General features: G+C 43.3%; 1 protein-coding gene across 1 annotated transcript; it reads right to left on the reverse strand.

The window, feature by feature from the left end:
• Positions 1-869: 869 nt before the first annotated feature.
• Positions 870-5493, reverse strand: LOC109741659 (uncharacterized). The gene is made up of 6 exons (XM_040390999.3): positions 5098-5493; positions 4659-5002; positions 4503-4572; positions 2536-2728; positions 1548-2432; positions 870-1119 (listed from the first exon to the last, which is right to left on the reverse strand). The coding sequence occupies exons 1-5, from the start codon at positions 5359-5361 to the stop codon at positions 2293-2295; spliced, it is 1011 nt and encodes a 336-aa protein (XP_040246933.1). The 5' UTR covers positions 5362-5493; the 3' UTR covers positions 870-1119; positions 1548-2292.
• Between the last annotated feature and the right edge of the window lie 8059 nt (positions 5494-13552).

A 13552-nucleotide genomic window follows, 5' to 3' on the forward strand; every position in this document is an offset into this window, starting at 1 on the left:
ATGCTTGTGGCAGGAACAAGGGAATGATTACTGTGGATACTACGTGTGCGAGTTCATCTACAACGCGACTTTGAAAAATAAGCGGGGCTACTCTAAAAGACAATATGAAGTGTGTAAGCAATAATATTCACAATTCCATTTTATTACACCATCATTTCTGCTGAGTTTCATTCATATATATGTATTAACCCCCTTTTTCAAATTAGACGTGGCAGATGCGGAATGAACTCCTACCATAAGATCGCATGAAAGAAGTTCAAGAGGAATTGGCGGGATTCTTTCACTACAAGAAATATGTCAACTTGTGACCCTCACTACTGGCCGCTGAAAGGTCATAGTTTTTCATTTGCGACCTTTTTGTGACCAAAAACAGAAGGTCAAAAGCTGGCGGTCGTAAACTGAAATTAACGACCTTCTCAAAGAAGGTCGTTGAACCCATGACCTTTTGTTTTGGTCACTGGCTGTCTGCCGAGGCCACGTCGGATCCGATGTGGCAATCTGACGTGGCAAAATTGCGACCAATTGAAAAGGTCGTTGACAAGATTCAGCCCGGTCCGATTAGGTGTTTTACATGGGCCGAGCCCAACAATTCAGCCTTTCTATATTTTTTTCTTGTCAATTTTTGGTCGACTTCATGGGCCAAGCCCAACATTGCAGCCTTTTTATCTTTTTTTTCAAATGAGTCCAGCCCAATGTTTTCCAGGTTTTTCTTTCCTAGGCCTTGGCCTTTCCACATTCATCTATTTTTGTTTTACTTTTTTACCCAAAATATTTGTCCAATATAATTTGATCCTTGGCCTCTTTAAGGTCCAACTGCAGCCCATTTAACGAACATTTTCGAACCAGTTTGAATAACAATATGAATCAAGTTACCACGAATTAGCTGAATATTACGGAAATATCTCAGAACACACATTCTACAAATTTCCATCACATATGTATATTATACAGATCCAAGCAACCTACGACATGTTGTAGTCAAGCATTCAGGTGCTGGAATACTCCAGAACAGGAAAAATAAATAGAACAAGTCTATCTAGTGCTTCACGACGAGAAAACATTGTAATCTGCTTCTTCAAGTACTGCTTCTTCCTTTTGCAAAACTCTTTTGCAAAACATCTGGACATTCAAAAGAGAACAAGAAGTATGTCACTGATAGAAGAAATATTACGCGAATACTTTTAATAAAAAATAAAGACACACAAGTATTTTATCATTCTACTTATTATTATTTTAACAAGATCATTCTACTTATCTGAAATAGGCATATTCGTCAAAACTGGGAATTGAATTGGCACATATGACAAACTTAGCAAGAAATAAGCATTGAATGTTTCACATACACGACAAGGTTTAAAAACAATCATTCAAAGTTACAGCAGATCAAAGTTCCATTTGAGTATAAGGAACAATACTCATATTCAATCAATAAGCAACTATGTCAAAATTAATTCAGATTTACTAATGTGTGTGTCAAATGATACATGCATCAAGCATAAGGCCATCAAGCATCATGCCCTTATCTGTTCAACAAGACAAGAACATACCTGACTTTGTGTTGATATGATGGATGGTTCTGCAGTTGAACATCAGTCCGCATCATCGTTGATGATGGACGCCGCATGTACTTGTCCATTTAGAAGTATACCATGCAAAATGTTACACAAGCAGGTATTAGCATAAAGTAGAGCTTCTATAGTACATGTAAACTTTAGATATGAAGGACCAAGAGTTCCGGAAGCAACAAATCTGGCATGGATAAACCAGGACATGATGAAACAAATTATTCCTTGTGCATTTAAACAGGAATATGGTGTCCACTTCATACTACCACGTCATCATCAGGATTAAAACAACACATTGATACTCAGAGTGCTGGATGAGATAAATATCGATTGAAACCAATCAGAGCAGGGAGCAAAATAGATCCTCTATTTAATTGTCATAAGAATAGAAGCTGAAGGACAAAGATGAAGCACCCTTAGCTCAGTTTGCTAGCACACAGGCCATAAAAATCGGCTCAACATTCAGAAAGCACGACTCTAATCTTAATGTTGTGTGGAAACAAGACAAGAATTGTACAAGTTTAGTACTGTACACAGCAATGAGCATAACTTCAATACTGCACAACAAATTTAGTCAGTTATCAAATCACCTTGTGGCTATACCACATGCTGACATCAATCACACACAACTGTTCTAGATTGAATCCCCACACACCGCATATATAAACCGAACTACTGTACAGACAGATCACATTTGCTTTCCCAGATGACAAAATGCAAGACACAATCACGGATAAATCCACGGGTAGAGACCTAAGCCAGGAGAATCACCACCCATACCTTGCCTATCTGCAACTTGTTGAACACATCCAGGAGAATCCTGTAGTTCTGGATCATGTCGTACTCCGTCTTGGCATCGAAATTCACCTGCAAAACACCCCAAAATGAGCATCGCATCGCAACCATCTAAGCCAAGCCGCCTAAGCGCAACGCTCCAGAACAGATCAATCAGGCCAGAACGCCTCCTAACCTTGTGCATCAGCACCAACCCAGGGTGAACTATGTCCAGCAGCTGGCATTGCACCGCCCCCGACGCCGCTTGCGTACTTGATGATCCAGGCCCCCACGACGACCACGTCGTGATCCATGCGGAGCTCCACCTCCTGCACGTCTGATCCATGCTCCAGTGGAGGCTCGGGCTCCACCCTCGAATCCGGCGGCGCCTGCAGAAAGATAGAGAGAGATTGAGCGAGTCAAACAGAGAGAGGGGACATGTCCAATATACAAGTTATCATGGTCTATTAGCATTCGCAACAGACTAGCAAAATGCATTACCATTTTTGTTAATAATATGCATCATGTTCAGGTACTGGTCATGCTATTGAAGCTGATCATTGTGACTAACACCAGCACGGTGCATGATTCCAGCAAATGCTGATTGACCAGTCACCTAGATCGGTATTGATTAACATCAACCAGATAAAAAATGTATAATGTGCATGCATGGCAGTGACAATCTTGCATATAATGTTTACTGCACAAACATTTTTTAGCTTAAAAGTAGAAGCAAATTATGGGCTATTCTTTCAATCATGATAAAATGATTGATCATGCCCCCAAAATACGTTTGAGTGGCAGGACACAGCATAGGACAGGCCACTCCGTAATTGAAATACTGAACTGGGTTGTTAGAGCTAACTGTAGTGAGAAGTAGAACGACAAACAAGACGAAAATATAAATACAAGGCCAACTGAAACCTGGGTTTAGTACACAGGTACAGTTTAAAAGCAAATCAGATCAACTATAAAATCATGCACCTGGGTTTTACTTATCAAGGTTTTTCACTTTCCATTTATAAAACACAACAGCTAAATTGATTAGAGAAGTTCAGAGAGAGATTTGAGAAATCTAAATTAGAGAAAACTTCAGTTCTGCTCTCTCATTGGGATGATTGGATGCCCTAATTTTCTCATTGGACAACTCTCTCTAGCTACGAGATAGTATTTTTTTGCTCCTCTTCTCTACTGTGCATGCAGTGCAGGTATGGTAGGTCAGGGCCACCCAGCTAGCTAAGTTCGACATTGCTCGGTTGGAGAAGCATTACATTTACGTGGTGGTGGCTGGCTGGCAATCATGGCTGCTAGCTCATGCTGCCAGTGTGCGTGCACATCTCCCTGCTGGAACCAACCCAACCCAAACGAAACAATAGTAGCAAACCACACATGTACCAGTAAACTTCAGTATGAAACAGTTTCTCGCCGAAAGAAACTACCAAAGCATTTCCAAGAATTTCAAAGAAACCGCCTCAAGTCGATTCAGCCACTTCACAATGAGGTCGCCGTTGCCTACTTGCTGGTCTCGAGGTTGCCGTCGCCGCTCATCACTGGCAGTCTCCGGACGCTCTACGTTGCCACTTGCGCCACCCATGGGCTCGCTGGTCGCTGGCTGCGCCTTCTGCTCCCTGCTCGTGGATTGGCGGAACAAGAAGTGCCTAAAACAAATGGCAAAGTGCAGTTATGCAGGAGATCCAATTTACAGTACCTAATCATTCAGAGCTTTGACTGGGCGTTTGTTCTTTTAGCAAATTTTTTGCTATAATCCAAAGTTATGGACATGCTTTATTGGTACGAGGAAAGCATGATCGATGTATATCAGAACTTGCTGTACTTTCTGTATCAAGGAATGAAATTATGTGGTTTGGAAGCATTTTTGAAATGTGCAGTGTTCAGGATTCAACTGGCTTCCAGAATTATAGAACTGAGGCTGTGAGTGGAACTAGGATAAATTAATCAGATTTAACAATTGCTTTCAGATTCTACTTACGCTCTACTGAATAACTGGAAATTACTACTCCAATAAGTAACAACTCCCTAACTCCATCTAGAAGTTGGACACTGACTCTCAGTTATACTGATTCAGTCATAGTTTACATTCAGCTACTTTTAGAAATCAAATCATCATCCAAATGCAAACTGTGTGGCACAGATTTCACGTACCATGTACACATACGGATCCGGGCGGCCACCAGTGCCCGCACGACGCAACCCTCTCTTCTGCTTCAGCAACCTGCGAATTCCAAACAGAGAGTCAGCCAACAAATTTCAGAACATCTTCAGAGATGATAGTTGGATTAGCGGAAGTGTCCTACTCACCAGCGCAGAGCCTTGCTAGTTACAGCGTTGTCGCCGACGGGGGCGCGGATGGCCGTCTCCGTGACCGGCGCCGCCTTGGACCACGAGAGCGACTTCATGATCGAGTCCGCCCTCCGCACCAGACTCTCATAGCCGTCGCTCGCCAGCGGAGGTCGGCGGCATCTCCCCGACGTGGCCGTGGACCGGGAGGACGCAGCTCCCGTGATGGTGCTCCCTTTGCTGGCCACCACGCTGCCCCTCTCGCTCTCCTCCCTCTCCTCGTAGTTGTTGATATCGATCCAAATTCCCTTCCGCCTCTTCATCGGCTCACCCTGGAACAGCTTCCTGGTCGCCTGCGCCAGCACCTAGAGGCAACGACCAGAACCATCGATCAGTGCATCGCCGCAGAAGACGGATACGACGGACAAACCGCGAACTAGCAGGCGAGGAGGTTGGTTACCTTGGGGTCGATGCGGCGAAGGGAGGCGATGACGGCGAGCACGCGGAAGGGGTCGATGGAGAGCAGCAGGAGGCGAGGTTGTGCATGCGCGGGCAGCAGAGGGGCTCGCCGGTGGCTCACCAAGGGAGAGATCCAGGAGGGGATGGGGAGGGAGGTGGCGGCGCGATCTGGAAGGCGAGGAGGAGCGGGTGGTGGCGCGCGGGCACTGGCGGCGAGATCGGCTGAATCGGGGCGGGAGGTAGGTGGCGGCTGCGAGGAGTGCATCTGAATCGGGGAAGAGAGGGGAGTGGAGTTAGGGTTTGGGTGCGGCGGCGAGGGAGGAGGGGTGCGATGGGATTTGAGCTAGGGTTTGGGCTGCGGGTGGGGGTATCTCTTTTTTATTTATTTTTTCTGTACATAGATGGATGGACGGATGTGGGATGGAGAGATGGATGGATGGATGGATGGACGGGTGCCATGTCATCGATCCATGGGACGAGTTCTGATTGGTTCGGAAAATCAGTGATTTAAAAGTATTGAAAATAGAGGGATTTTGTGAAGCAACTATCAAAAATATTTTCTAGAAGGGCATCACACAATTTTTTACTAGAGTTAGACCACATCTTATGGATAAGGACCAATTTGTATGCATTTCTGATCTTTCTAGCTATTTTTAATCATTTTCCGGGTGGCAAAAATGGTTTTTTTTGTGAAGAACCTACCAAATATTTGTTGCAAAATTGGACTCCATCAATTTTCAAAAATACTAGTCCATATTTAATATACAATTGACCAAATGGTTGGGTGTCAAAAGCTTTGATCCACCTCTCGTGAAAAAGACAAATTTCCGTCGGTTCAGCTGGAAGCGGTACATAACTATCTATTTAATAAGAGAAACATCAAAAGGTTTCCAAGATTCAACAACTAGCTAGGAACGGTCAAGCCTGCCGTTTTGACTGCATTTTGAAACGGGCATAAAAATTCAAAAAAAATCAAAAAATTGGAAAACCTTCGCATTGTGTCATCATATGTGACCAAGTTTCCAGGAAAAATAATAAACTTGTAAAACGGCAATTATTTTAAAAAAAGTGTTCTCATAAATGAGCTATCATGCGTGAAGATTCATGGCTTTCAAGCGAGATGATCAATCTTATGGCCACATTCATGGCATAGTTTGTTAAAATGATCTCATATTGTGCACAATGGTGCATCTTGGAATTCCAAACAATGTTGCCTAAGGGAATTTTCATTTTCTTTGGACGAAAAATCAATTTTCCATTTTCCGAGTGCCCGGAATGAGGTTTTTTTGTGAAGAACCTACCAAATAATTGTTGCAAAATTGGACCAAATCATTTTTCTAAAATACTAGACCATATTTAATTCACAATTGACCAAGTGGTTGGGTGTAAAAAGTTTTGATCCACCTCTGGTGAAAAAGACAAATTTCCGCCGATTCAGTAGGAAGCGGGTCAAATTTGAACTGTGGCTGCCTCATAGTTTGCTCTTTATTTTTTCCAAAAATCATTTCTAGGTACATAAGTATCTATTTAATCAGAGAATTTCAACCACTAGCTAGGAATAGTCATTCCCGCCGTTTTGACCGCATTTTGAAATGGGCATAAAAAATTCAAAAAAATCAAAAAATTGGGAAACCTTCGCATTGTGTCATTATATGTGGCCAAGTTCACAGGAAAAATAACAAACTTGTAATACGGCAATTATTTTTAAAAAGTGTTCTCAGAAACGAGCTATCACGTGTGGAGATCAATGGTTTTCAAGCCAAATGATCAATCTTATGGCCACATTCATGGCATACTTTGTTCAAATGATCTCATATCGTGCACAAGGGTGCATATTGGAATGGCAAACAATGTTGCCCAAGGAAGTTTTCATTTTATTTGGACGAAAAAACCATTTTCCATTTTTCGAGTGCCCAAAAGGAGGTTTTTTGTGAAGGACCTCCCAAATAATTGTTGCAAAATTGGACCAAATCAATTTTATAAAATACTAGGACATATTTAATGCACAATTGACAAAATGGTTGGGTGTAAAAAGTTTTGATCCACCTCTGGTGAAAAAGACAAATTTCCGCCGATTCAGTAGGAAGCGGGTCAAATTTGAACTATGGCTGCCTCATAGTTTGCTCTTTATTTTTTCCAAAAATCATTTCTAGGTACATAAGTATCTATTTAATCATAGAAACACCAAAAAAATTCCAAGATTCAACCACTAGCTAGGAACAGTCATTCCCGTCGTTTTGACCACATTTTGAAACGGGCATAAAAAATTCAAAAAAAAATCAAAAAATTGGGAAACCTTCGCATTGTGTCATTATATGTGGCCAAGTTCCCAGGAAAAATAACAAACTTGTAATACGGCAATTATTTTTAAAAAGGGTTCTCAGAAACGAGCTATCACGTGTGGAGATCAATGGCTTTCGAGCCAAATGGTCAATCTTATGGCCACATTCATGGCACCGTTTGTTCAAATGATCTCATATTGTGCACAAGGGTGCATATTGGAATGGCAAACAATGTTGCCTAAGGAAGTTTTCATTTTCTTTGGACGAAAAAACCATTTTCCATTTTTCGAGTGCCCAAAAGGAGGTTTTTTTGTGAAGGAACTCCCAAATAATTATTACAAAATTGGACCAAAACAATTTTCTAAAATATTAGGACATATTTAATGCACAATTGACAAAATGGTTGGGTGTAAAAAGTTTTGATCCACCTCTCGTGAAAAAGACAAATTTCCGCCGATTCAGGAGGAAGTGGGTCAAATTTGAACTGCAGCTGCCTCATAGTTTGCTATTTATTTTTCCAAAAATCATTTCTAGTGACATAAGTACCTATTTAATCATAAATACATGGTTTGGTGGCGATACATCGAGGTTTGGGCGGTGGCCGAGGGCCCCAACTCTAGAGCGCGTAAACTCGCATGCCCGCCGCGTGACCGTGGCGTTACCATGTGTTCTGGGCGGCCTAGGCATGTCTAGTGGGTTGGGCACTCTCCAGGTAGGTGCTAGGAAGAAAATTACAACATAAGATTCTCACGAGGAGACCGATCGATGCTCAAACATGAATTAGCAGCCAAGTGTTTGATTAGCGGTACGGGAAATGTACATGGCTAATGGGTGTGAGTTTTGGCTGAGGATGATCAGTTATAAGAAGACCGTCTTCACAAATTTTCATCTCAAAAGGAGGAGCCTAGGTGGTACTTGCTTTGCAAAGTACCACACTGGACATAAATACGAATGTTGAAGCTGGGCTCAAAATAATGAATGGATTGAGCTGGCATTTGGTGGAGGATGGTTATTTGGGCATAGGAAAGCACTATAGAAAATGGATACTATTTGGACAAGCCAAAGTGGTACTTCCTTCACAAAGTGCTGCTCTGAACAGAATAGGAAAATGAATATTGTTGAATTATTTTTGAACTAGGCAAGGAAGGTTTTTGACATATTTGATGAATATATGATCCAAACAATTTATGAGAATTTTGTGGAAATTTTTGGAATAACAGAAATATAGGTTGCTTCACAACCTAGGGAAAAAATTAACACATGGACATGACACATAGGCAAAACTGATGAGATGGCGCCTAGTCATCGCAACCCACCACAATTTACAAGGCTATGACCATCTATATTGGTCGTTAACAACTAGAAATAAGGCAGCGGACTAGCGCTGTTTGCTTTATGACCATTTCGTGTAAGGAAATTATGATCTTTCTGACCAAAATGGTCACAATGGTTTAGGGTTTGGAGCCCCCGAACAGCTTTTGACCAATTGGTCTTAAATGGTCATAGATCTATGACCAATTCTTCCAGGGTCACTGACAGAAGGTCACTAGTTGACATATTTCTTGTAGTGTTTCTTGACCACGTCATCAATAAAGCCGGAGAATACCATGTGGAAGTTGAGTTCAAATGCTAGGGGATTGTAAGAGATCTTACATATTGTATATGTATGTAGCCGGTAGCGTCGGATAGATAATACGAAAACTTGTTGTTTGACCAATCTCTCGGAGAAGGAGAGGTCGATCACTTCTCTCGGTATGCATGACGAACTTCTGTACTTAATGGTTTCCTTTATTTTCTTACTAGCTAGAGTGTCGAGGACCTCTCTATGTATATTACGTAGCGTCGACCAAGCACGGAGATAAGAGATGACACTTCTCTCTATTAATTAATTAGCTACCTAACACAATATATGAAACACCTTAATTAACCATACAAAACCCCCAAATCCACCCCCTTTCAGAAAAAAAAAACAAAAACCCTAGCCACTGAACAGCTGACGCGTGGATGCTTATTGGTCTCGGTTGGTGCCACCAACCGGGACTAAAGGGCCTCCTGCCTGGGCTCGCAGCACCGGCCACGTGGAGGCCCATCTGTCCCGGTTAGTATAAGAACCGGGACTAAAGGCCCAGGCATTAGTAACGACCCTTTAGTCCTGGTTCCCCAACCGGGACAGATGGGCCTTATGAATCGGGACAAATGGCCCTTTTTCTACTAGTGGGTGGGCATGGCATGGACGACAAAGAGCATGATTTCTGCGTTCGACATTGTATTGTTCATGAACTATTTGTTGTGTTTATTGCACTATTTGTTGTACTGGACGATAAACTATTTGTTTGGGTTGTAATAACGAAATTGAACTATTTATTGTTGATTTATTTTTGTTTAGTTTGATCATTTTTGCTTCTATCTGAGATGTATATGTTGTTTGTGTGAGTCGCGCGCTGTGCATTTTTTTGCACGCTGCTGGAGCGGCGCGCACTGCATTTTAGCGCCGCTGTTGGAGCCAGCGCTGGCGGCCGCGCAAAACCAGGCGAACGGCGCGCGGTAAACTAGTTTTTAGCGCGCGGCGCGAAGCGCGGCTGTTGGAGATGCTCTAAAGAAAGAGTGGATTAGCTCCGCGCCTTTTGTGACTTTTGAATGTCAATATAGTAGGACATGCTTTTTTTCTTTCAAAAATCAGGAGGGAGTTCCCCCACTTAAATGGACCACGTTCACGAGGAAAACCCAGCCGAAAACCATACAAATAGCAAAGGAGAAAATTGGGTGCCAATGACAAGGGACAGCCCAACCAGCAAACATCATTACCATCAAAAAGAGAGACACGAGCAGAAGTGGAGTATTGTTGAGGGTATCACAATATCAAGACTTTACAAGCTGCCTATAACACCTGCGTGCATGCCTAATCCCCACGAACTTATACGGGAACACACACAGTCAACAGGTGCATAAACAAGACCAAATGCTTTGCAAGAAGTGGAATGATACTGGAGCAATGCAAGTTGAGAGACCGGGGAGAACATGAACCTTGACTGGGGGATCCGCCATAGGAAAGCCATGTCGATTAGCTGGTGGCTCTGGGACCTTTCTGGACGTGGCGACGATGGCGAATCTCAGTGGCTGCCCTGGACTGCGTCGATGGGGCTATGGTGGTGATGGTGTGGTGGGCTCTTTTCCTTCGTCTTGTCCTTCGTCGTGATGGTGCTTCCTCCAGCACCATCGTGAAGCTTGTGAGGTGGATTAGGAGTGGTGGCTCCAGATTTGCTTTCCCTTTGCTCATCGGCGAAGGAAGCATAGAAGATGGTCGTGGTGGTGCCCGACTAATCATTGGCGTGTTGGTCCTTCAAAACCTAAGCTTTGAAGACTAAAGAAGCATGGATGCATTGGGGTCATTAAATCTAAGCTTATGAACATGGCCCTCGTCTCCGAGTGGATATGGGTTATGCTCAAGATCTATGGACGGACCTTTTGAAAGCCAAATATTTCCCTAATGGGATCTTTTTTCAAATCCAACGTGTATGTGGCTCCGTGTTTTGGAATGGGACCCAAGTGGTCAAGCCTGCTTTTGCCTCGAGGGCAAAGTTTGAGGTTCATAACGGCAAATCCATTTGTTTTGGGGTTTGATTTATGGCTACAACAAGATCCATTGTGGATGTCTTGCCAGGATTTATATTTCATTCCATTTGATCCCGATTTCATGATAGCGGAGGCTCTTAGCATCTCCCATCTGTTGATCTAGCTCTGTCGTGCGCTCTCTCTTGACGAAGCGACTAGTTAGGCTTCGCTTTGCCGTAGGCTCGGTAGTATCTCTCTTTCCTCAGGGACAAACATGGTTTCGTGGCATCTCACTGCCTCGCGGCAATTCTTTGTAAAATCGCTGTACGAGAAGCTTACGAAAGGCTTGTTGCTAGCTAGGGGGCTATGGAAGGCTTGCTTGCCTCTAAAGGTGAAGAATTTCCTTTGGAAATGTTTAGAAACCGCTTACCTACATCTACCAATGTCGCCAAGCCTAACGACCCTTGGAATGGAAATCACATGGTCTGTGCTGTTCCGGAGGATGTGAATCACGTCTTTTTTTGCTGCCGCTTAGCTCGCTTCGCGTGGAGTGAAGTGAGAGCTGCCACTGATATGGTTTAGAGTACCTCCTTGGGCATGGAGTGAAGGATTGCTAACTATTCTTTCATCTCAGAGCGATGCGGACAAGAGAGTCCTTTGGCGTTGCGTTGGGACGCTGCTATGGGCTCTACGGCACATTAGAAACAGATCTACTATTGAATCTTTAGCTGGCTGCATGTTCAAATGCCTCCTATTCCTTCAGCATCAGACTCCATTGGGTAAGTGTCGAGATATTGATGCTATGCAGCAGGCGATGGACAAGCTTCGACATATCGACAACATCACACGCTCCCCTCAGGTTGTTGCCTAGGGTAGCTCCCTCCGGTTGCTGCCTAGGGTAGCAGTCTCCTTTTGTTCTCTCCAGCATGCATGCTCTGTTATGCGCCTTCGGCCATGTACCCCAGCGTTTTAACCTTGTTTTACTTGTTTGAGTTACCGAACCTATGTCACTTTGCCTAATTTGTGGGCTTTTTTAATTTATAAAGCCAGATGCAGCTTGCATCTTGTTCTAAAAAATAAAAGTTGATCATTGTGGCCATGTGGGTTGCTGCAACTGAGATTGATTAATGGAACTATGTTATTCATTGATATATCCTATACTGATTTGTTGGCTTGTTGTATCTTTCGAAAAGTAATTATCAAGCAGACCACCCTGATTGATTTAAAAATCATGGCTAAGCCACTGATTAATAAAATTATTACAAACGAGAACATCATCATCAAGTGGGTACATGTTCATTTGCAACATAAACACGGTAAACTCAGAATGTCGAGATAGTTAGCAATCTATGGAAATTACCTCATATGAGCACGCTAGCAATCTATGGAAATTAGGGAGCATATGAGCACGTATACCGAGATAAATTATGTGCGGAAATGAAAAAAAATCGACGAAGGGTGATTTTTATTGACTCAAAATGAAGCATCAAGAAGATACATAGGACAATGAGTACACATCCGGCCTTTGCATAATAAGGATGCACGCAGCCAACCTAACACATACGCGAAAACACACCGACAAGTAGCAAAGTTGTAAGACCAAAAGCTATGCTTAGGCGATTGATTTACGTGACATGATAGTACCAAGGAAGAAATGCAGAAAATACAGGGAGCTTCAATCTGGAGACTGCTTCGTGATTGATTCGTGAATTAAGTAGGATCCAAATAACCCAAAGGTCCATCGGCCGAGCAGTTGATTAGACGACGCTTAGTGGCTACGAGGCACGGACCCTGCCGACTTGCCTGGTGAACCTCCTCTTGACCTGATCTCAACATGCTGCAGGTAATCGTGCAACAACCAAACATTAGTTCACCAATCCACAGATTGAAAACTGATTAGGTTTTGCCAGCTCAAATCAACCTTCGATCGATCACTAGCAAAACCCATTATAAATTAAGCTCGCGTGCATGCAGGAGAGAAAATTAGAGTTCCTTTCCCCGCAAAAATGGAAAATTAGGGTTTGTCATCATGACTTGATGAGCATATATACCTGAGATGCTGCTGCCTTGGGCTCACCAGCAGCTGCAGAAAGACGACACAAGATTGAGACCTTCATCGCCTAGGGGAGAAGGAATTATAGTTTTGGTGTATGTACTGCATGCTATATATACTTACCGACTGCGTCCTTGTGCCCGGCGCGGCCGCAGACGGTGAAGCGGCCGACGAGGCCGAAGAACTTGCTCTTCAGTTGCGCGGCGAGCTTGGCCATGGCGGGCGGCCGGTGCAAGAAGTTAAGCTAGCTTATGGAGGGCGCGCAGCAAGCACTCAGCTCTTTGGCTGCCTAGGACTCCCTAGCTCACTTTAAATACTACTCCTAGTAGCTAGCTAGTGGAGGGACTAAATTCTGTGACGTACCCACCATCATGAACATGCACCTCCACTAATCTTGTGTGGAGCTAAAAGATGAGTGTATCGTATTGGTCCCCCCTACATTCACGAGTAATTTGCAGCCAAGCGTGCAGCTAATTAAGCACATCTCTTGCTAAAAGATGGTGTATTGCCCCCCACTACAATCGCCACAAAGCACTGCATTCTGTTCTATCAATGACTACTTGACCCAT

The sequence above is a fragment of the Aegilops tauschii genome, chromosome 5 (assembly GCF_002575655.3).
Source record: "Aegilops tauschii subsp. strangulata cultivar AL8/78 chromosome 5, Aet v6.0, whole genome shotgun sequence".
Lineage (NCBI taxonomy): Eukaryota > Viridiplantae > Streptophyta > Magnoliopsida > Poales > Poaceae > Aegilops > Aegilops tauschii.

Excerpts from the sequence above, each read along its gene's own strand:
- LOC109741659 (XM_040390999.3), bottom strand. The coding sequence starts at position 5,361 with ATGCACTCCTCGCAGCCGCCACCTACCTCCCGCCCCGATTCAGCCGAT. Across the intron at positions 5,003-5,097 it reads TTCGCCGCATCGACCCCAAG|GTGCTGGCGCAGGCGACCAG; the intron begins GTAACCAACCTC and ends CGTTGCCTCTAG. Across the intron at positions 2,729-4,502 it reads CGGATCCGTATGTGTACATG|GCGCCGCCGGATTCGAGGGT; the intron begins GTACGTGAAATC and ends ATCTTTCTGCAG.